The 22,671-nt window shown below is 54.5% G+C and overlaps 1 protein-coding gene across 1 annotated transcript in view; it reads right to left on the bottom strand.

Moving 5' to 3' along the window:
* The window catches only part of myo15aa (myosin XVAa), a 581,049-nt gene that overhangs the window by 71,136 nt on the left and 487,242 nt on the right, over positions 1–22,671 (bottom strand). The window contains 4 exon segments of the mRNA XM_086002218.1: positions 8,242–8,338; positions 13,609–13,686; positions 15,540–15,634; positions 17,307–17,437. Of these exon segments, the coding sequence (XP_085858344.1) occupies positions 8,242–8,338; positions 13,609–13,686; positions 15,540–15,634; positions 17,307–17,437 (401 nt within the window).

Raw genomic sequence — 22,671 nt, 5'->3', positions numbered from 1 at the left:
TCACACACACACTGCCCGCTCTCACACACACACTGCCCGCTCACACACACAAACTGCCCGCTCACACACACACTGCCCGCTCACACACACACACTGCCCACTCTCACACACACACTGCCCGCTCACACACACACTGCCCGCTCACACACACACACACTGCCCGCTCACACACACACACTGCCCACTCTCACACACTGCCCGCTCACACACACACACTGCCCGCTCTCACACACACACTGCCCTCTCTCACACACACACTGCCCTCTCTCACACACACACTGCCCGCTCACACACACACTGCCTGCTCACACACACACACTGCCCGCTCACACACACACACTGCCCGCTCACACACACACACTGCCCGCTCTCACACACACACTGCCCGCTCTCACACACACACTGCCCGCTCACACACACACTGCCCGCTCACACACACACACTGCCCGCTCACACACACACACTGCCCGCTCTCTCAGACACACTGCCCGCTCACACACACACTGCCCGCTCTCACACACACACTGCCCGCTCACACACACACACTGCCCGCTCTCTCACACACACACTGCCCGCTCACACACACACTGCCCGCTCTCTCACACACACTGCCCGCTCTCTCACACACACTGCCCGCTCACACACACACACTGCCCGCTCACACACACACTGCCCGCTCACACACACACTGCCCGCTCACACACGCACACTGCCCGCTCTCACACACACTGCCCGCTCACACACACACACTGCCTGCTCACACACACACACTGCCCGCTCACACACACACTGCCCGCTCTCACACACACTGCACGCTCACACACACACACTGCCCGCTCACACACACACACTGCCCGCTCTCACACACACACTGCCCGCTCTCACACACACACTGCCCGCTCTCACACACACACTGCCCGCTCTCACACACACACTGCCCGCTCTCACACACACACTGCCCGCTCACACACACACTGCCCGCTCACACACACACACTGCCCGCTCTCACACACACACTGCCCGCTCACACACACACTGCCCGCTCACACACACACTGCCCGCTCACACACACACTGCCCGCTCACACACACACACTGCCCGCTCACACACACACTGCCCGCTCACACACACACTGCCCGCTCTCACACACACACTGCCCGCTCTCACACACACACTGCCCGCTCACACACACACACTGCCCGCTCACACACACACACTGCCTGCTCTCACACACACTGCCCGCTCTCACACACACACTGCCCGCTCTCACACACACACTGCCCGCTCTCACACACACACTGCCCGCTCTCACACACACTGCCCGCTCACACACACACACTGCCCGCTGACACACACACACTGCCCGCTCACACACACACTGCACGCTCACACACACACTGCACGCTCTCACACACACACTGCCCGCTCTCACACACACACTGCCCGCTCTCACACACACACTGCCCGCTCTCACACACACTGCCCGCTCACACACACACACTGCCCGCTGACACACACACACTGCCCGCTCACACACACACTGCACGCTCACACACACACTGCACGCTCTCACACACACACTGCCCGCTCACACACACACACTGCCCGCTCACACACACACTGCCCGCTTACACACACACACTGCCCGCTCACACACACACTGCCCGCTCTCACACACACACTGCCCGCTCACACACACACACTGCCCGCTCACACACACTGCCCGCTCACAAACACACTGCCCGCTCTCACACACACACTGCCCGCTCACACACACACTGCCCGCTCACACACACACTGCCCGCTCACACACACGCACTGCCCGCTCACACACACGCACTGCCCGCTCACACACACACACTGCCCGCTCACACACACACTGCCCGCTCACACACACTGCCCGCTCACACACACACACACTGCCCGCTCACACACACTGCCCGCTCACACACACACACACTGCCCGCTCACACACACACACACTGCCCGCTCTCACACACACACACTGCCCGCTCTCACACATACTGCCCGCTCACACACACACACTGCCCGCTCACACACACACACTGCCCGCTCACACACACACACTGCCCGCTCACACACACACACTGCCCGCTCACACACACACACTGCCCGCTCTCACACACACTGCCTGCTCACACACACACTGCCCGCTCACACACACACACTGCCCTCTCTCACACACACACTGCCCGCTCACACACACACACTGCCCTCTCTCACACACACACTGCCCGCTCACACACACACTGCCCGCTCTCACACACACACTGCCCGCTCACACACACACACTACCCGCTCACACACACACACTGCCCGCTCACACACACACACTACCCGCTCACACACACACACTGCCCGCTCACACACACACTGCCCGCTCACACAAAGACACTGCCCGCTCACACACACACTGCCCGCTCACACACACACACTGCCCGCTCACACACACACTGCCCGCTCTCACACACACTGCCCGCTCTCACACACTGCCCGCTCACACACACACTGCCCGCTCTCACACACACATTGCCCGCTCTCACACACACACTGCCCGCTCACACACACACACTGCCCGCTCACACACACACACTGCCCGCTCTCACACACACTGCCCGCTCTCACACACACTGCCCGCTCTCACACACACACTGCCCGCTCTCTCACACACTGCCCGCTCACACACACACACTGCCCGCTCACACACACACAGCCCGCTCACACACACACTGCCCGCTCACACACACACACTGCCCGCTCACACACACACTGCCCGCTCTCACACACACACTGCCCGCTCACACACACACACTGCCCGCTCACACACACACACTGCCCGCTCACACACACACTGCCCGCTCTCACACACACACTGCCCGCTCACACACAAACTGCCCGCTCACACACACACTGCCCGCTCACACACACACACTGCCCACTCTCACACACACACTGCCCGCTCACACACACACTGCCCGCTCACACACACACACACTGCCCGCTCACACACACACACTGCCCACTCTCACACACTGCCCGCTCACACACACACACTGCCCGCTCTCACACACACACTGCCCTCTCTCACACACACACTGCCCTCTCTCACACACACACTGCCCGCTCACACACACACTGCCTGCTCACACACACACACTGCCCGCTCACACACACACACTGCCCGCTCACACACACACACTGCCCGCTCACACACACACACTGCCCACTCTCACACACTGCCCGCTCACACACACACACTGCCCGCTCTCACACACACACTGCCCTCTCTCACACACACACTGCCCTCTCTCACACACACACTGCCCGCTCACACACACACTGCCTGCTCACACACACACACTGCCCGCTCACACACACACACTGCCCGCTCACACACACACACTGCCCGCTCTCACACACACACTGCCCGCTCTCACACACACACTGCCCGCTCACACACACACTGCCCGCTCACACACACACACTGCCCGCTCACACACACACACTGCCCGCTCTCTCAGACACACTGCCCGCTCACACACACACTGCCCGCTCTCACACACACACTGCCCGCTCACACACACACACTGCCCGCTCTCTCACACACACACTGCCCGCTCACACACACACTGCCCGCTCTCTCACACACACTGCCCGCTCTCTCACACACACTGCCCGCTCACACACACACACTGCCCGCTCACACACACACTGCCCGCTCACACACACACTGCCCGCTCACACACGCACACTGCCCGCTCTCACACACACTGCCCGCTCACACACACACACTGCCTGCTCACACACACACACTGCCCACTCTCACACACTGCCCGCTCACACACACACACTGCCCGCTCTCACACACACACTGCCCTCTCTCACACACACACTGCCCTCTCTCACACACACACTGCCCGCTCACACACACACTGCCTGCTCACACACACACACTGCCCGCTCACACACACACACTGCCCGCTCACACACACACACTGCCCGCTCTCACACACACACTGCCCGCTCTCACACACACACTGCCCGCTCACACACACACTGCCCGCTCACACACACACACTGCCCGCTCACACACACACACTGCCCGCTCTCTCAGACACACTGCCCGCTCACACACACACTGCCCGCTCTCACACACACACTGCCCGCTCACACACACACACTGCCCGCTCTCTCACACACACACTGCCCGCTCACACACACACTGCCCGCTCTCTCACACACACTGCCCGCTCTCTCACACACACTGCCCGCTCACACACACACACTGCCCGCTCACACACACACTGCCCGCTCACACACACACTGCCCGCTCACACACGCACACTGCCCGCTCTCACACACACTGCCCGCTCACACACACACACTGCCTGCTCACACACACACACTGCCCGCTCACACACACACTGCCCGCTCTCACACACACTGCACGCTCACACACACACACTGCCCGCTCACACACACACACTGCCCGCTCTCACACACACACTGCCCGCTCTCACACACACACTGCCCGCTCTCACACACACACTGCCCGCTCTCACACACACACTGCCCGCTCTCACACACACACTGCCCGCTCACACACACACTGCCCGCTCACACACACACACTGCCCGCTCTCACACACACACTGCCCGCTCACACACACACTGCCCGCTCACACACACACTGCCCGCTCACACACACACTGCCCGCTCACACACACACACTGCCCGCTCACACACACACTGCCCGCTCACACACACACTGCCCGCTCTCACACACACACTGCCCGCTCTCACACACACACTGCCCGCTCACACACACACACTGCCCGCTCACACACACACACTGCCTGCTCTCACACACACTGCCCGCTCTCACACACACACTGCCCGCTCTCACACACACACTGCCCGCTCTCACACACACACTGCCCGCTCTCACACACACTGCCCGCTCACACACACACACTGCCCGCTCACACACACACACTGCCCGCTCACACACACACTGCCCGCTCTCACACACACACTGCACGCTCTCACACACACTGCCCGCTCTCACACACACACTGCCCGCTCACACACACACACTGCCCACTCTCACACACACACTGCCCGCTCACACACACACTGCCCGCTCACACACACACACACTGCCCGCTCACACACACACACTGCCCACTCTCACACACTGCCCGCTCACACACACACACTGCCCGCTCTCACACACACACTGCCCTCTCTCACACACACACTGCCCTCTCTCACACACACACTGCCCGCTCACACACACACTGCCTGCTCACACACACACACTGCCCGCTCACACACACACACTGCCCGCTCACACACACACACTGCCCGCTCTCACACACACACTGCCCGCTCTCACACACACACTGCCCGCTCTCACACACACACTGCCCGCTCACACACACACTGCCCGCTCACACACACACACTGCCCGCTCACACACACACACTGCCCGCTCTCTCAGACACACTGCCCGCTCACACACACACTGCCCGCTCTCACACACACACTGCCCGCTCACACACACACACTGCCCGCTCACACACACACACTGCCCGCTCTCTCACACACACACTGCCCGCTCACACACACACTGCCCGCTCTCTCACACACACTGCCCGCTCTCTCACACACACTGCCCGCTCACACACACACACTGCCCGCTCACACACACACTGCCCGCTCACACACGCACACTGCCCGCTCTCACACACACTGCCCGCTCACACACACACACTGCCTGCTCACACACACACACTGCCCGCTCACACACACACTGCCCGCTCTCACACACACTGCACGCTCACACACACACACTGCCCGCTCACACACACACACTGCCCGCTCTCACACACACACTGCCCGCTCTCACACACACACTGCCCGCTCTCACACACACACTGCCCGCTCTCACACACACACTGCCCGCTCTCACACACACACTGCCCGCTCTCACACACACACTGCCCGCTCTCACACACACACTGCCCGCTCACACACACACTGCCTGCTCACACACACACACTGCCCGCTCACACACACACACTGCCCGCTCTCTCACACACACTGCCCGCTCTCTCACACACACTGCCCGCTCTCACACACACACTGCCCGCTCTCACACACACACTGCCTGCTCTCACACACACACTGCCCGCTGTCACACACACACTGCCCGCTCACACACACACTGCCCGCTCTCACACACACTGCCCGCTCACACACACACTGCCCGCTCACACACACACTGCCCGCTCTCACACACACTGCCCGCTCACACACACACACTGCCCGCTCTCACACACACTGCCCGCTCACACACACACACTGCCCGCTCTCTCACACACTGCCCGCTCACACACACACACTGCCCGCTCTCACACACACACACTGCCCGCTCACACACACACACTGCCCGCTCACACACACACTGCCCGCTCACACACACACACTGCCCGCTCACACACACACTGCCCGCTCTCTCACACACTGCCCGCTCACACACACACTGCCCGCTCACACACACACACTGCCCGCTCTCTCACACACTGCCCGCTCACACACACACACTGCCCGCTCTCTCACACACTGCCCGCTCTCACACACACACACTGCCCGCTCACACACACACAGCCCGCTCACACACACACTGCCCGCTCACACACACACACTGCCTGCTCACACACACACTGCCCGCTCACACACACACTGCCCGCTCACACACACACACTGCCCGCTCACACACACACACTGCCCGCTCACACAAAGACACTGCCCGCTCACACACACACTGCCCGCTCACACACACACACTGCCCGCTCACACACACACTGCCCGCTCTCACACACTGCCCGCTCACACACACACTGCCCGCTCTCACACACACTGCCCGCTCTCACACACACACTGCCCGCTCACACACACACACTGCCCGCTCACACACACACACTGCCCGCTCTCACACACACTGCCCGCTCTCACACACACACTGCCCGCTCTCTCACACACTGCCCGCTCACACACACACACTGCCCGCTCTCTCACACACTGCCCGCTCTCACACACACACTGCCCGCTCACACACACACAGCCCGCTCACACACACACTGCCTGCTCACACACACACACTGCCCGCTCACACACACACTGCCCGCTCACACACACACACTGCCCGCTCACACACACACACTGCCCGCTCACACACACACACTGCCCGCTCACACACACACACTGCCCGCTCACACACACTGCCCGCTCACACACACACACTGCCCGCTCACACACACACACTGCCCGCTCACACACACACTGCCCGCTCACACACACACACTGCCCGCTCACACACACACACACACTGCCCGCTCACACACACACACTGCCCGCTCACACACACACTGCCTGCTCACACAAAGACACTGCCCGCTCACACACACACTGCCCGCTCACACACACACACTGCCCGCTCACACACACACTGCCCGCTCACACACTGCCCGCTCACACACACACACTGCCCGCTCTCACACACACACTGCCCGCTCTCACACACACACTGCCCGCTCACACACACACACTGCCCGCTCACACACACACACTGCCCGCTCACACACACACACTGCCCGCTCTCTCACACACTGCCCGCTCACACACACACACTGCCCGCTCTCTCACACACTGCCCGCTCACACACACACACTGCCCGCTCACACACACACTGCCCGCTCTCACACACATACTGCCCGCTCTCACACACATACTGCCCGCTCTCACACACACACTGCCCGCTCACACACACACACTGCCTGCTCACACACACACACTGCCCGCTCACACACACACTGCCCGCTCTCTCACACACTGCCCGCTCACACACACACACTGCCCGCTCTCTCACACACTGCCCGCTCACACACACACACTGCCCGCTCTCACACACACACTGCCCGCTCTCACACACACACTGCCCGCTCACACACACACACTGCCCGCTCACACACACACTGCCCGCTCTCTCACACACTGCCCGCTCTCTCACACACTGCCCGCTCACACACACACTGCCCGCTCACACACACACACTGCCCGCTCTATCACACACTGCCCGCTCTCACTGCCATTAACACACAGTTGTGCCTCATATACTTGTAAAAATAGGCACTAAACTAGTCTCTAAAGAAAATACCTTTGTTGGTGATGACAAACACAGAATATTCTTCTGCAGCCTCCAGGTTCTGAAGCCCCATTTCACTGCACAAATCTTCAATCACATCAACCACTACCTGGACCAGAACAAAGCAGCCAATCACCATCACTCATTCTAGTCATCAAACAATAACCACAGGATTTTCGCAATCACAGAATCACAATCCTTTTCTAGGGAGAGAGCAAGAGAGAGTGGAGAGAGCGAGAGAGAGGGGAGAGAGTAGAGAGGGGAGAGAGCAAGCGGGGAGAGAGGGGAGAGAGCGAGAGAGAGGGGAGAGAGCGAGAGAGAGGGGAGAGAGTAGAGAGGGGAGAGAGCAAGCGGGGAGAGAGGTGAGAGAGCGAGAGAGAGGGGAGAGAGTAGAGAGGGGAGAGAGCAAGCGGGGAGAGAGTGGAGAGAGCGAGAGAGAGGGGAGAGAGCGAGAGAGAGGGGAGAGAGTAGAGAGGGGAGAGAGCAAGCGGGGAGAGAGGGGAGAGAGCGAGAGAGAGTGGAGAGAGCGAGAGAGAGGGGAGAGAGTAGAGAGGGGAGAGAGCAAGCTGGGAGAGAGGGGAGAGAGCGAGAGCGAGAGAATGGGAGGGCTGAGAGATGGGCAGCGAGTGAGAGAGGGGGCAGAGAGTGAGAAAGTGGGGCCGAAAGAGAGAGAGGGCTCGAGGGAGGGGGAGAGAGAGATGGAACGCATTCGAGACAGTTTCCTAGAACAATACATCGTGGAACCAACCAGGGACAGGCTATTTTAGATCTTGTATTGTGTAATGAGGCAGGGTTCATTAGTAATCTCATAGTGACGGATCCTCTGTGGAAGAGTGATCATAATATGATAAAAGTTCACATCGATTTTGAGAGTGAAATACTTCAGTCAGAAACGAGAGTCTTAAACTTAAATAAAGCCAATTACATGGGTATGAGGGGCGAGTTGGCTAAGGTAGATTGGGAAATTAGATTAGAAGATATGACGGTAGATAAGCAGTGGCAAACATTTAAAGAAATATTCCAAAATTCTCAACGAATATACATTCCATTGAGAAATAAGAACTCCACAGGAAAAGTGATCCATCCGTGGCTAATTCAAGAAGTTAAGAATATTATTTGATTAAAAGAAGAGGCTTATAATGTTGCAAAGAATAGTAGTCAGCCTGAGGATTGGGAGAGCTTTAGAAACCAGCAAAGGATGACCAAAAAATTGATAAAATGGGAGAAAATAGAATATGAGAGTAAACTAGCAAGAAATATAAAAACAGATTGTAAGAGCTTCTACAAGTATGTAAAAAGGAAGAGAGTAGCAAAAGAAAACGTTGGTCCCTTAGAGGCTGAGTCTGGTGAAATGATAATGGGGAATAAGGAAATGGCAGAGACTTTAAAGAAATATTTTGTATCTGTCTTCACAGTAGAAGACACAAAAAGCAAACCAAAAATAATGGGGAACCAAGGAGCTAATAAGAGTGAGGAACTTAAAGTAATTAATAACAGGAGAGAAACTAATGGGACTAAAAGCCGACAAATCCCCTGGACCTAATGGCCTACATCCTAGGGTTCTAAAAGAGATGGCTGCAGAGACAGTGGATGCATTGGTTGTCATCTTCCAAAATTCCTTTGACTCTAGAATGGTCCCAGCGGATTGTAAGGTAGCAAATGTAACCCCATATTCAAGAAGGAGTTAGATATATTTCTTAAGGCTAAAGGGATCAAGGGGTATGGGGAGAAGGCAGGGACCGGGTACTGAATTTGGATGATCAGCCATGATCGCATTGAATGGCGGAGCAGGCTCGAGGGGCCGAATGGCCGACTCCTGCTCCTATCTTCTATGTTTCTATTAAAGAAAGGAGGGAGAGAGAAAATAGGGAACTACAGGCCAGTTAGCCTGACATCAGTCGTCAGGAAAATGCTGGAATCCATTGTTAAGGAAGTGGTAACAGGGCACTTAGAAAATCATATGATTAGGCAGAGTCAACAGGGTTTTATGAAAGGAAAACTGTGTTTAACACATTTATTAGAGTTTTTTGAGGATGTAACTAGCAGCGTTGATAAAGGGGAACCAGTGAATGTAGTATATTTGGAATTCCAAAAGACATTCGATAAGGTGCCACATAAAAGATTGCTATGCAAGATATGGGGTTGGGGGTAATATACAGGAAACTTTCGATTAACCGGCCCCTAAATAACCGGAACGCTCTATCCACCGGCAAAATTCAGGAGTCGGTTCAGGTAACTTTTTTTACTTTTAATTACTTTTTTTAATTGATTTGTTGCTGTGCAAGGGTGTAGCTGAAGCTGTTGCTAAGCTACAGAGACGCTTGCAACTTGTGCCGATTGTTTTGAAGCTGTTAAGCAACAGGGTTTGTTGCTTTATACGGAGCTCTGAGCTCCGTATCTTTCACTATAGCGTTCGGTTATCCGGAATTGTTGATGAACCGGCACCACGTCGGTCCCGTCCGTGCCGGATACCAGAAAATTTCCTGTAATAGCATAGATAGAGGATTGGTTAACAGACAGAAAACAGAGAGCAGGGAAAATGGGTCATTTTCCGGTTGGCAGGCTGTAACTAGTGGGGTGCCTCAAGGATCAATGTTGGGGTCTCAGCTATTTACAATCTACATTAATGACCTAGATGAAGGGACCGAGTGTAATGTATCCAAGTTTGCTGACGATACAAAGCTAGGTGGGACAGTAAGCTGTCAGGAGGACACAAAGAGCCTGCAAAGGGATATAGACAGGTTAAGTGAGTGGGCAGTAAGGTGGCAGATGGAGTATAATGTAGGGAAATATGAGGTTATTCACTTTGGTAGGAAGAATAGAAAAACAGAATGGGGAAAAATTCCCCTCGAGCCGCGTTTGGGGCGCTAAATCAGAAAAGCTGGAAAAGTAAGCGCCAGGCGCTAACCTCTTCCAGCCTCTCTGAAATTCCCATTTTTTGCTCCAAGAGGGAAGTGGAGCGCTAAATCAAGCTTTGTTCTTGGAGCGCAAGAGGAGGGGATGAGCTCAGCAGCACCACAAGTGGCCAAGCGTGGCGCTGCCGCGTTGCGAGGGCTCTTCCCTGAATTAAAGGGAAAGGCCCCATGCTGCGAACTCTGCGCTTTAAAAAAAACTTACCTGCACCACCGGGGTGTGGGGGAGCCGCGCGATCACGGCACAGACCCCGCATCCAGAGGCGCAAAAAAAAGTTAAAAAATAATTTTTCAGGGTGGCCGGCCACCTCACCTTTAACTTCCGACCCGCTCGCGTCCCCTGCACCAGTCGCTGCCATCGCCTGGCGCTGCTGCAGGGGGCGAAGGGGAATTTTTGTACTGGGGTGATGTGCCCAGAGATGACGTCATGATCTTCGGGCGCATGAGATCGGGGCGCAACCCGGTAGCGCCGCCGCTAACCTCCCGCGGAATTTGGTGGGAGGCGCAAAGGAGAGGAATTTCTCCCTCAATATTTATTAAATTGTGAGAAATTATTAAATATTGGTGTTCAGAGAAAGTTAGGTGTCCTCGCACAGGAAGCACAGAAAGTTAGCATGCAGGTACAGCAAGGGGTTTGGAATACAAGAGCAAAGAAGTCTTACTACAATTGTACAGGGTTTTGGTGATTACACACCTGGAGTACTGGGCACAATTTTGGTCTCCTTATCTAAGGAAGGATATACTTGCCTTGGAGGCGGTGCAACGAAGGTTAGAATCATAGAATCATAGAAAGTTACAGCACGGAAGGAGGCCATTTCGGCCCATTGTGTCCGCGCCGGCCAACAAAGAGCTATCCAGCCTAATCCCACTTCCCAGCTCTTGGTCCGTAGCCCTGCAGGTTACAGCATCCCAAGTACACATCCAAGTACTTTTTAAATGTGGTTAGGGTTCCTGCCTCTACCACCCTTTCAGGCAGTGAGTTCCAGGCCCCCACAACCCTCTGGGTGAAGAAATTTCCCTTCAAATCCCCTCTAAACCTTCCACCAATTACTTTAAATCTGTGCCCCCTGGTTTTTGACCCCTCTGCTAAGGCAAATACATCCTTTCTATCCACTTTATCTAGGCCCCTCATAATTTTATACACATCAATAAGGTCTCCCCTCAGCCTCCTCTGTTCCAAGGAAAACAGACCCAGCCTATCCAGTCTTTCCTCATAGCTAAGATTCTCTACTCCCGGCAACATCCTTGTAAATCTCCTCTGTACCCTCTCTAGTGCAATCACATCTTTCCTGTGACCAGAACTGCACGCAGTACTCTAGCTGAGGCCTAACTAGTGTTTTATACAGTTGAAGCATAACCCCCCTGCTCTTGTATTCTATGCCACGGCTAATAAAGGCAAACATTCCGTATGCCTTCTTAACCACCTTATCTACCTGGCCTGCTACCTTCAGGGATCTGTGGACATGCACTCCAAGGCCCCTTTGTTCCTCTACACTACTCAGCGTCCTACCATTTAATGTGTATTCCCTTTCCTTGTTAGCCCTCCCCAAATGCATTACCTCACACTTCTCCGGATTGAATTTCATTTGCCACTGCTTTGCCCACCTGACCAATTTATTGATATCTTCCTGCAGTCTACAGCTTCCTTCTTCAGTATCAACCACACAGCCGATTTTAGTATCATCTGCAAACTTCTTAATCATACCCCCTATATTCAAGTCAAGATCGTTGATATATACCACAAAAAGCAAGGGACCTAGTACTGAGCCCTGCGGAACCCCACTGGAAACTGGTTCACTAGATTGATTCCTGGGATGAGAGGGCTGTCCTCTGAGGAGAGATTGAATAGAATGGGCCGATACTCTCTGGAGTTTAGAAGAATGAGAGGTGATCTCATTGAAACATACAAGATTCTGAAGGGGATTGACAGGGTAGATGCTGAGAGGTTGTTTCCCCTGGCTGGAGAACCTAGAACTAGGGGGCATAGTCTCAGGATAAAGGCTCGGCCATTTAAGACTGAGATGAGGAGGAATTTCTTCATGCAGAGGGTTGTGAATCTTCTGAATTCTCTGCCCCAGAGGGCTGTGAATGCTGAGTCGTTGAGTATATTCAAGGCTGAGATCGATAGATTTTTAGACTCTAGGGGAATCAAGGGATATGGAGATCGGGCGGGAAAGTGGAGTTGAGGTCGAAGATCAGCCATGATCTTATTGAATGGCGGAGTAGGCTCGAGGGGCCATATGGCCTACTCCTGCTCCTAATTATTCTGTTCTTATCTGTTTATCCAGTTATTTACAGCCCGTATTTAACTGCCTGACTGGATTTAACTTCCTACTCTGGGAGCAGGGGTTTGATTATTTTAGCCCTAATCCGTGGGCCATGTTTCGGCTGCGCTTTACTGATGTTTCCACCTGCTATGCTGCCCATTAAAGGTGGCTTCAATTAACTCTTTCCATTCTGGACTCACTGAGCAGGTTTTTATCTTCAGATGTCTCTCCACGTTACCAGGCAACAGGAACACTTGTCGCTTCGAGCTTCTCCCGGCCTGTGGGGAGGGGAAGGAAAAACATTCAAGAGGATATAAATGCTTATTCAATTATCCCTTAAAAGATGCAATAAACTTTGTCAGAACCACTCCCTGTGGCAAAGCATTCCGTGAAGAAGTTTTTCCCACCCTCTCTCCTCAGCGAGTTTTAAATTGATACCCTCGCTGTCACAGATTCCCCGACTAGAGCAAATAGTCTTTCCTTCTCACCCCATCAAAACCCTTCATCATTTTAAAACACTATTAAATTTCCATATAATCTTTTCAATGGGAATAGTCCCAGTATCTCAAGTCTCTCCTTATAACTATAGTCTCCCATCCCTGCACCATCCTGGTGAATCTACGCTGTCCGCACTCCCTGCCTTTAATATCATTTGTATCATGGAGTGCCCGACACTGAACCCAGCCTCTAGCTGTGACCTCACCAATGTTTGGTACAAATTCATCATTACTTCTTTACTCTTGTACTCGATGCCTCTATTTATAGAGCCCCGAATGTTATTGGTCTTTTTATGGCTTTATCTACCTGGACTCTCACTTTCAGGGAATGATATATTTGAACCCCTCGATCTCTCTGTTCATCCCCCCGTCAGTGTCTTCTCATTGAGTGGTTACTCCCATGCCTTGTTCTTCCACCTAAAACGTATTACCATATAAAACTGTAACTGTAACCTGTCAACCCATCCTGCTATATCCTCCTGAAGGATTTTATAGTCCATCCAGTTTGTCAAACCTTCTACCTGTGTGCTGTCACCAAAGTTCAAGATTATGCTCCCTGTACCCAAGTCCAAATCATCGGTGTCCAACAAAGCAAAAAAGAGAACCCCTGGGGTACACGACTTTCAACCCTTCTAAGCTGAACAACATCTATTTACCCCAACTCTTTGTTTGATGTCCATCAACCAGCTTTCTATCCAAACTGCTACATTTAATTTTATACCATATGCATTTAATGTTTCTAACAAGCCTCTTATCAATTCCCTTTATCTAAAGGGGTATTGATATCCAGGCTCTGACTGAAAGTTGCCTTATGTGTGCTGACACCTTGACCATTTAAGAAAAGATATACTTGCTCTCGAGGCGGTTCAGAGAAGGTTCACTCGGTTGATTCCGGAGATGAGGGGGTTGACGTATGAGGAAAGGTTGAGTAGGTTGGGACTCTACTCATTGGAGTTCAGAAGAATGAGAGGCGATCTTATCGAAACATATAAGATTGTGAGGGGGCTTGATCGGGTGGATGCGGGGAGGATGTTTCCACTGATGGGTGAGACTAGAACTAGGGGGCATAATCTAAGAATAAGGGGCTGCGCTTTCAAAACTGAGATGAGGAGAAACTTCTTCACTCAGAGGGTAGTAAATCTATGGAATTTGCTACCCCAGAGAGCTGTGGAAGCTGCGACATTAAATAAATTTAAAACAGAGATAGACAGTTTCCTAGCAGATAAGGGAATTAGGTGTTACGGGGAGCGGGCAGGGAAGTGGACGTGAGTCTAGGTTCGGATCAGCCATGATCCTATTGAATGGCGGAGCAGGCCCGAGGGGCCGTATGGCCTACTCCTGCTCCTACTTCTTATGTTCTTATGTTCTTATTACCAAAGTCTAGCCACGTTTTCCATCACCTGCTCTGCCCAAACCACCACAGTGGCAGGGTGGGTCTTATCACCGTAAAAATTTGGATTCTTCCCCTACAACAGATTTCCTCTTTCGAACACCTCACCCTAATCCAACCCTCTTGCTTCTCCTTTGAAATCCTCAGAATTTTTAGAAGAGAAGAAGGTGGGAGAAGATTGGCAGAAAGAGGAGATATATTGACAAAACCCCAGTGAATTGAAGGGGTGACGTGTTTCACTAACCACCATGGCTTTGAGCTCCATGCCGTCCGGGAACTGGGTCCTGCCACCGAACTGGAAAGTTTTCTTCAGGTTGTGATCACAAGCTTTCGCGATTCCTGCACAGAGTGGGTCAGAATCAATAGCAAAATACTGCGGATGCTGGAAATCCGAAATAACAACAGAAAATGCTGGAAAAACTCAGCAGGCCAGGCAACATCGGTGGAGAGAAATAGAGTTAATGTTTCAGGTCGAAGACCCTTCGTCAGAACTGAGAAAAAAGCAGGAAATGGAAAGCAAGTTTAGGGGCTGGGAAAAGGGGGAGGGGATGGAAGAACAAAAGGGAAGGTCAGTGATAGGATAGAAAGCCGGAGAGATCGAGAGACATTGAGAGACATTGAGAGATATTCAAGGCGAGAGGAGATGGTAATAGGACAGGTTAAGGAACAAAGGATGGCTCTAGATGAAGTGTAAATTCCGCTGGCAGAATGAAGGATAGCTGCCCTGTGGGAGGGAAGAAAAAAAGGCCAAACAAAAAAGTGTGGATAAAAAAAAGAAGAAAAAATATATATATGATAGGGGCCGAGGTTATGATCTGAAATTGTTGAAATCTATGTTGAGTCCAGAAGGCTGTAAAGTGCCTAATCGAAAGATGAGGTGCTGTTCCTCGAGTTTACGTTGAGCTTCCATGGAACAGTGCAAGAGGCCGAGGACGGTGAGGTCTGAGTGGGAATGGGGCGGTGAATTAAAGTGACAGGCCACCGGAAGCTCGGGGTCACCCTTATGGACTGAACGGAGGTGTTCCGCAAAGCGGTCACCCAATCTGCGTTTGGTCTCCCCAATGTAGAGGAGACCGTATCGTGAGCAGTGAATACAGTATACTAAATTGCAAGAAGTACAAGTAAATCGCTGTTTCACCTGGAAGAGGTGTTTGGGGCCCTGGACAGTGGGAAGGGGGGAGGTATAAGGGCAGGTGTTGCATCTCCTGCGCTTGCACTGGAAGGTGCCGGGCGAAGGGGAAGGGATGCTGGGGGTGGTAGAGGAGTGGACTAGGGTGTCGCGGAGGGAGCGGTCCCTACGGAATGCTGAAAGGGGAGGTGAGGGGAAGATGCGTTTGGTGGTGGGATCACGCTGGTGGAGGATGATCCGTTGAATGTGGAGGCTGGTGGGGTGAAAGGTGAGGACAAGGGGAACCCTATCGTGGTTCCGGGAGGGAGGGGCAGGGGTGAGGGCAGAAGTGCGGGAGATAGAACGGACACGGTCGAGGGCCGTGTCAACCACAGTAGAGGGGAATCCTCGGTTGAAGAAAAAGGAAGACATCTCGGAAGTACTGGTATGGAAGGTGGCATCGTCGGAGCAGATGCAGCGGAGACGGAGAATATGGGAGAATGGAATAGAGTCCTTACAGGAGGCGGGGTGGGAGGAAGTGTAGTCCAGGTAGCTGTGGGAGTCAGTGGGCTTGTAGTGAATGTTGATCAATAACCTATCCCCAGAGATGGAGACGGAGAAGTCGAGGAAGGGAAGGGAAGAGTCGGAGATGGACCATGTGAAGGTGAGGGAAGGGTGGAAATTGGAAGCAAAGTGAATGAAAGTTACTGGTTCAGGGCGAGAGCAGGAAACTGCACCGATACAGTCATCAATGTACCAGAAAAAGAGGTGAGTCAGAATTAGTCTGTTAAACATTGCTGCTCTGCATTTAGTTCTGAAAACAGGATATGGAGTAAAGAGAAAAAGTGACAAGGAAAAGAAGTAGTCGCACCCGAACAAAATACAAATAAATTTTTAAAAAACCTTGGAAACTGGCACCGGGCATCCTGCAAACATCCTCCAGTAATTTGAAGAAGAACGGTTTGAGCACCTCCGAACACTTGTAATAGGCAGTGAGGATATAGAGGAGCCTCCAGCCTCGCTGGGTACTGTCACTGCAACAGACATTAAAACAACTTCACCATCTTGCTGATCTCAGGAACCTGCACATTGCAGGCGATCGACTCCATAAACTACTCAAGTCCCTCAATCACCTTTGCTGGCGGAAATAGGAAGAAAGAACTTGCAATTATATAGCACCGTTCACATCCTCAGGACGTCCTAAAGCATTTTACAGCCAATGAAGTACTTCACTGTAGTCACTGTGTAATGTAGGAAATGCGGAGGCCAACATGTGCACAGAAAGATCCCAGAAACAACAATGTGACCAGATAATCTGTTTTTTAAGTGATGTTGGTTAAGGGATAAATATTGGTCAGGACACAAGGGAGAACTCCCCTGCTCTTCTTTGAATAGTGCCATGAGATCTTTTAAGTCCACCTGAGAGGGCAGACAGGGCCTCAGTTTAACAAATCACTTGAAAGATGGCACCTCCGACAGTGCAGCGCTCCCTCAGTAATGACCCTCCGACAGTGCAGCGCTCCCTCAGTACTGACCCTCCGACAGTGCAACGCTCCCTCAGTAATGACCCTCCGACAGTGCAGCGCTCCCTCAGTACTGACCCTCCGACAGTGCAACGCTCCCTCAGTAATGACCCTCCGACAGTGCAGCGCTCCCTCAGTAATGACCCTCCGACAGTGCAGCGCTCCCTCAGTAATGACCCTCCGACAGTGCAACGCTCCCTCAGTAATGACCCTCCGACAGTGCAGCGCTCCCTCAGTAATGACCCTCCGACAGTGCAACGCTCCCTCAGTAATGACCCTCCGACAGTGCAGCGCTCCCTCAGTACTGACCCTCCGACAGTGCAACGCTCCCTCAGTAATGACCCTCCGACAGTGCAGCGTTCCCTCAGTAATGACCCTCCGACAGTGCAGCGTTCCCTCAGTAATGACCCTCCGACAGTGCAACGCTCCCTCAGTACTGACCCTCCGACAGTGCAACGCTCCCTCAGTAATGACCCTCCGACAGTGCAACGCTCCCTCAGTACTGACCCTCCGACAGTGCAACGTTCCCTCAGTAATGACCCTCCGACAGTGCAACGCTCCCTCAGTACTGACCCTCCGACAGTGCAACGCTCCCTCAGTAATGACCCTCCGACAGTGCAACGCTCCCTCAGTACTGACCCTCCGACAGTGCAACGCTCCCTCAGTAATGACCCTCCGACAGTGCAACGCTCCCTCAGTACTGACCCTCCGACAGTGCAACGCACCCTCAGTAATGACCCTCCGACAGTGCAACGCTCCCTCAGTAATGACCCTCCGACAGTGCAACGCTCCCTCAGTAATGACCCTCCGACAGTGCAACGCTCCCTCAGTACTGACCCTACAACAGTGCAACGCTCCCTCAGTAATGACCCTCCGACAGTGCAACGTTCCCTCAGTACTGACCCTCCGACAGTGCAACGCTCCCTCAGCAATGACCCTCCGACAGTGCAATGCTCCCTCAGTAATGACCCTCCGACAGTGCAACGCTCCCTCAGTACTGACCCTCCGACAGTGCAACGCTCCCTCAGTAATGACCCTCCGACAGTGCAGCGCTCCCTCAGTAATGACCCTCCGACAGTGCAGCGCTCCCTCAGTACTGACCCTCCGACAGTGCAACGCTCCCTCAGTAATGACCCTCCGACAGTGCAACGCTCCCTCAGTAATGACCCTCCGACAGTGCAATGCTCCCTCAGTAATGACCCTCCGACAGTGCAGCGCTCCCTCAGTAATGACCCTCCGACAGTGCAACGCTCCCTCAGTACTGACCCTCCGACAGTGCAACGCTCCCTCAGTAATGACCCTCCGACAGTGCAGCGTTCCCTCAGTAGTGACCCTCCGACAGTGCAACGCTCCCTCAGTAATGACCCTCCGACAGTGCAACGCTCCCTCAGTAATGACCCTCCGACAGTGCAACGCTCCCTCAGTAATGACCCTCCGACAGTGCAACGCTCCCTCAGTAATGACCCTCCGACAGTGCAACGCTCCCTCAGTAATGACCCTCCGACAGTGCAACACTCCCTCAGTAATGACCCTCCGACAGTGCAACGCTCCCTCAGTACTGACCCTCCGACAGTGCAGCGCTCCCTCAGTAATGACCCTCCGACAGTGCAACGCTCCCTCAGTACTGACCCTCCGACAGTGCAACGCTCCCTCAGTAATGACCCTCCGACAGTGCAGCGCTCCCTCAGTAATGACCCTCCGACAGTGCAACGCTCCCTCAGTAATGACCCTCCGACAGTGCAACGCTCCCTCAGTAATGACCCTCCGACAGTGCAACGCTCCCTCAGTACTGACCCTCCGACAGTGCAACGCTCCCTCAGTACTGCCCCTCCGACAGTGCAACGCTCCCTCAGTACTGACCCTCCGACAGTGCAACGCTCCCTCAGTAATGACCCTCCGACAGTGCAACGCACCCTCAGTAATGACCCTCCGACAGTGCAACGCTCCCTCAGTACTGACCCTCCGACAGTGCAACGCTCCCTCAGTACTGACCCTCCGACAGTGCAGCGCTCCCTCAGTAACGACCCTCCGACAGTGCAACGCTCCCTCAGTAATGACCCTCCGACAGTGCAGCGCTCCCTCAGTAATGACCCTCCGACAGTGCAACGCTCCCTCAGTAATGACCCTCCGACAGTGCAACGCTCCCTCAGTACTGACCCTCCGACAGTGCAACGCTCCCTCAGTACTGACCCTCCGACAGTGCAACGCTCCCTCAGTACTGACCCTCCGACAGTGCAACGCTCCCTCAGTACTGACCCTCCGACAGTGCAGCGCTCCCTCAGTAATGACCCTCCGACAGTGCAACGCTCCCTCAGTACTGACCCTCCGACAGTGTAACACTCCCTCAGTAATGACCCTCCGACAGTGCAACGCACCCTCAGTAATGACCCTCCGACAGTGCAACGCACCCTCAGTACTGACCCTCCGACAGTGCAACGCTCCCTCAGTAATGACCCTCCGACAGTGCAACGCTCCCTCAGTAATGACCCTCCGACAGTGCAGCGCTCCCTCAGTACTGACCCTCCGACAGTGCAACGCTCCCTCAGTAATGACCCTCCGACAGTGCAACGCACCCTCAGTAATGACCCTCCGACAGTGCAACGCTCCCTCAGTACTGACCCTCCGACAGTGCAACGCACCCTCAGTAATGACCCTCCGACAGTGCAACGCACCCTCAGTAATGACCCTCCGACAGTGCAATGCTCCCTCAGTACTGACCCTCCGACAGTGCAGCGCTCCCTCAGTAACGACCCTCCGACAGTGCAGCGCTCCCTCAGTAATGACCCTCCGACAGTGCAATGCTCCCTCAGTACTGACCCTCCGACAGTGCAGCGTTCCCTCAGTAATGACCCTCCGACAGTGCAACGCTCCCTCAGTACTGACCCTCCGACAGTGCAACGCTCCCTCAGTACTGACCCTCCGACAGTGCAACGCTCCCTCAGTAACGACCCTCCGACAGTGCAACGCTCCCTCAGTAACGACCCTCCGACAGTGCAACGCTCCCTCAGTACTGACCCTCCGATAGTGCAATGCTCCCTCAGTACTGACCCTCCGACAGTGCAACGCTCCCTCAGTAACGACCCTCCGACAGTGCAACGCTCCCTCAGTAATGACCCTCCGACAGTGCAACGCTCCCTCAGTACTGACCCTCCGACAGTGCAATGCTCCCTCAGTACTGACCCTCCGACAGTGCAACGCTCCCTCAGTAATGACCCTCCGACAGTGCAACGCACCCTCAGTAATGACCCTCCGACAGTGCAACGCTCCCTCAGTACTGACCCTCCGACAGTGCAACGCTCCCTCAGTAATGACCCTCCGACAGTGCAACGCTCCCTCAGTACTGACCCTACAACAGTGCAGCGCTCCCTCAGTAATGACCCTCCGACAGTGCAATGCTCCCTCAGTAATGACCCTCCGACAGTGCAACGCTCCCTCAGTAACGACCCTCCGACAGTGCAACGCTCCCTCAGTAATGACCCTCCGACAGTGCAACGCACCCTCAGTAATGACCCTCCGACAGTGCAACGCTCCCTCAGTACTGCCCCTCCGACAGTGCAACGCTCCCTCAGTACTGACCCTCCGACAGTGCAGCGCTCCCTCAGTAATGACCCTCCGACAGTGCAACGCTCCCTCAGTACTGACCCTCCGACAGTGCAGCGCTCCCTCAGTACTGACCCTCCGACAGTGCAGCGCTCCCTCAGTACTGACCCTCCGACAGTGCAACGCTCCCTCAGTAATGACCCTCCGACAGTGCAACGCTCCCTCAGTAATGACCCTCCGACAGTGCAACGCTCCCTCAGTACTGACCCTCCGACAGTGCAACGCTCCCTCAGTAATGACCCTCCGACAGTGCAACGCTCCCTCAGTACTGACCCTCCGACAGTGCAACGCTCCCTCAGTACTGACCCTCCGACAGTGCAATGCTCCCTCAGTAATGACCCTCCGACGGTGCAACGCTCCCTCAGTACTGACCCTCCGACAGTGCAGCGCTCCCTCAGTACTGACCCTCCGACAGTGCAACGCTCCCTCAGTACTGACCCTCCGACAGTGCAATGCTCCCTCAGTACTGACCCTCCGACAGTGCAATGCTCCCTCAGTACTGACCCTCCGACAGTGCAGCGCTCCCTCAGTACTGACCCTCCGACAGTGCAACGCTCCCTCAGTAATGACCCTCCGACAGTGCAGCGCTCCCTCAGTAATGACCCTCCGACAGTGCAACGCTCCCTCAGTAATGACCCTCCGACAGTGCAATGCTCCCTCAGTACTGACCCTCCGACAGTGCAACGCTCCCTCAGTAATGACCCTACAACAGTGCAATGCTCCCTCAGTACTGACCCTCCGACAGTGCAACGCTCCCTCAGTAATGACCCTCCGACAGTGCAACGCTCCCTCAGTAATGACCCTCCGACAGTGCAACGCTCCCTCAGTAATGACCCTCCGACAGTGCAATGCTCCCTCAGTAATGACCCTCCGACAGTGCAGCGCTCCCTCAGTAATGACCCTCCGACAGTGCAACGCTCCCTCAGTAATGACCCTCCGACAGTGCAATGCTCCCTCAGTACTGACCCTCCGACAGTGCAACGCTCCCTCAGTAATGACCCTCCGACAGTGCAGCGCTCCCTCAGTAATGACCCTCCGACAGTGCAATGCTCCCTCAGTACTGACCCACTGACAGTGCAACGCTCCCTCAGTAATGACCCTCCGACAGTGCAATGCTCCCTCAGTAATGACCCTCCGACAGTGCA

This window comes from Somniosus microcephalus, chromosome 11 (genome assembly GCF_052327205.1).
Source record: "Somniosus microcephalus isolate GS21.2 chromosome 11, FLI_Smic_1.0, whole genome shotgun sequence".
Lineage (NCBI taxonomy): Eukaryota > Metazoa > Chordata > Chondrichthyes > Squaliformes > Somniosidae > Somniosus > Somniosus microcephalus.
Note: the sequence above shows the minus strand (reverse complement) of the source record. Positions and strands in the feature narration are given on the sequence as shown.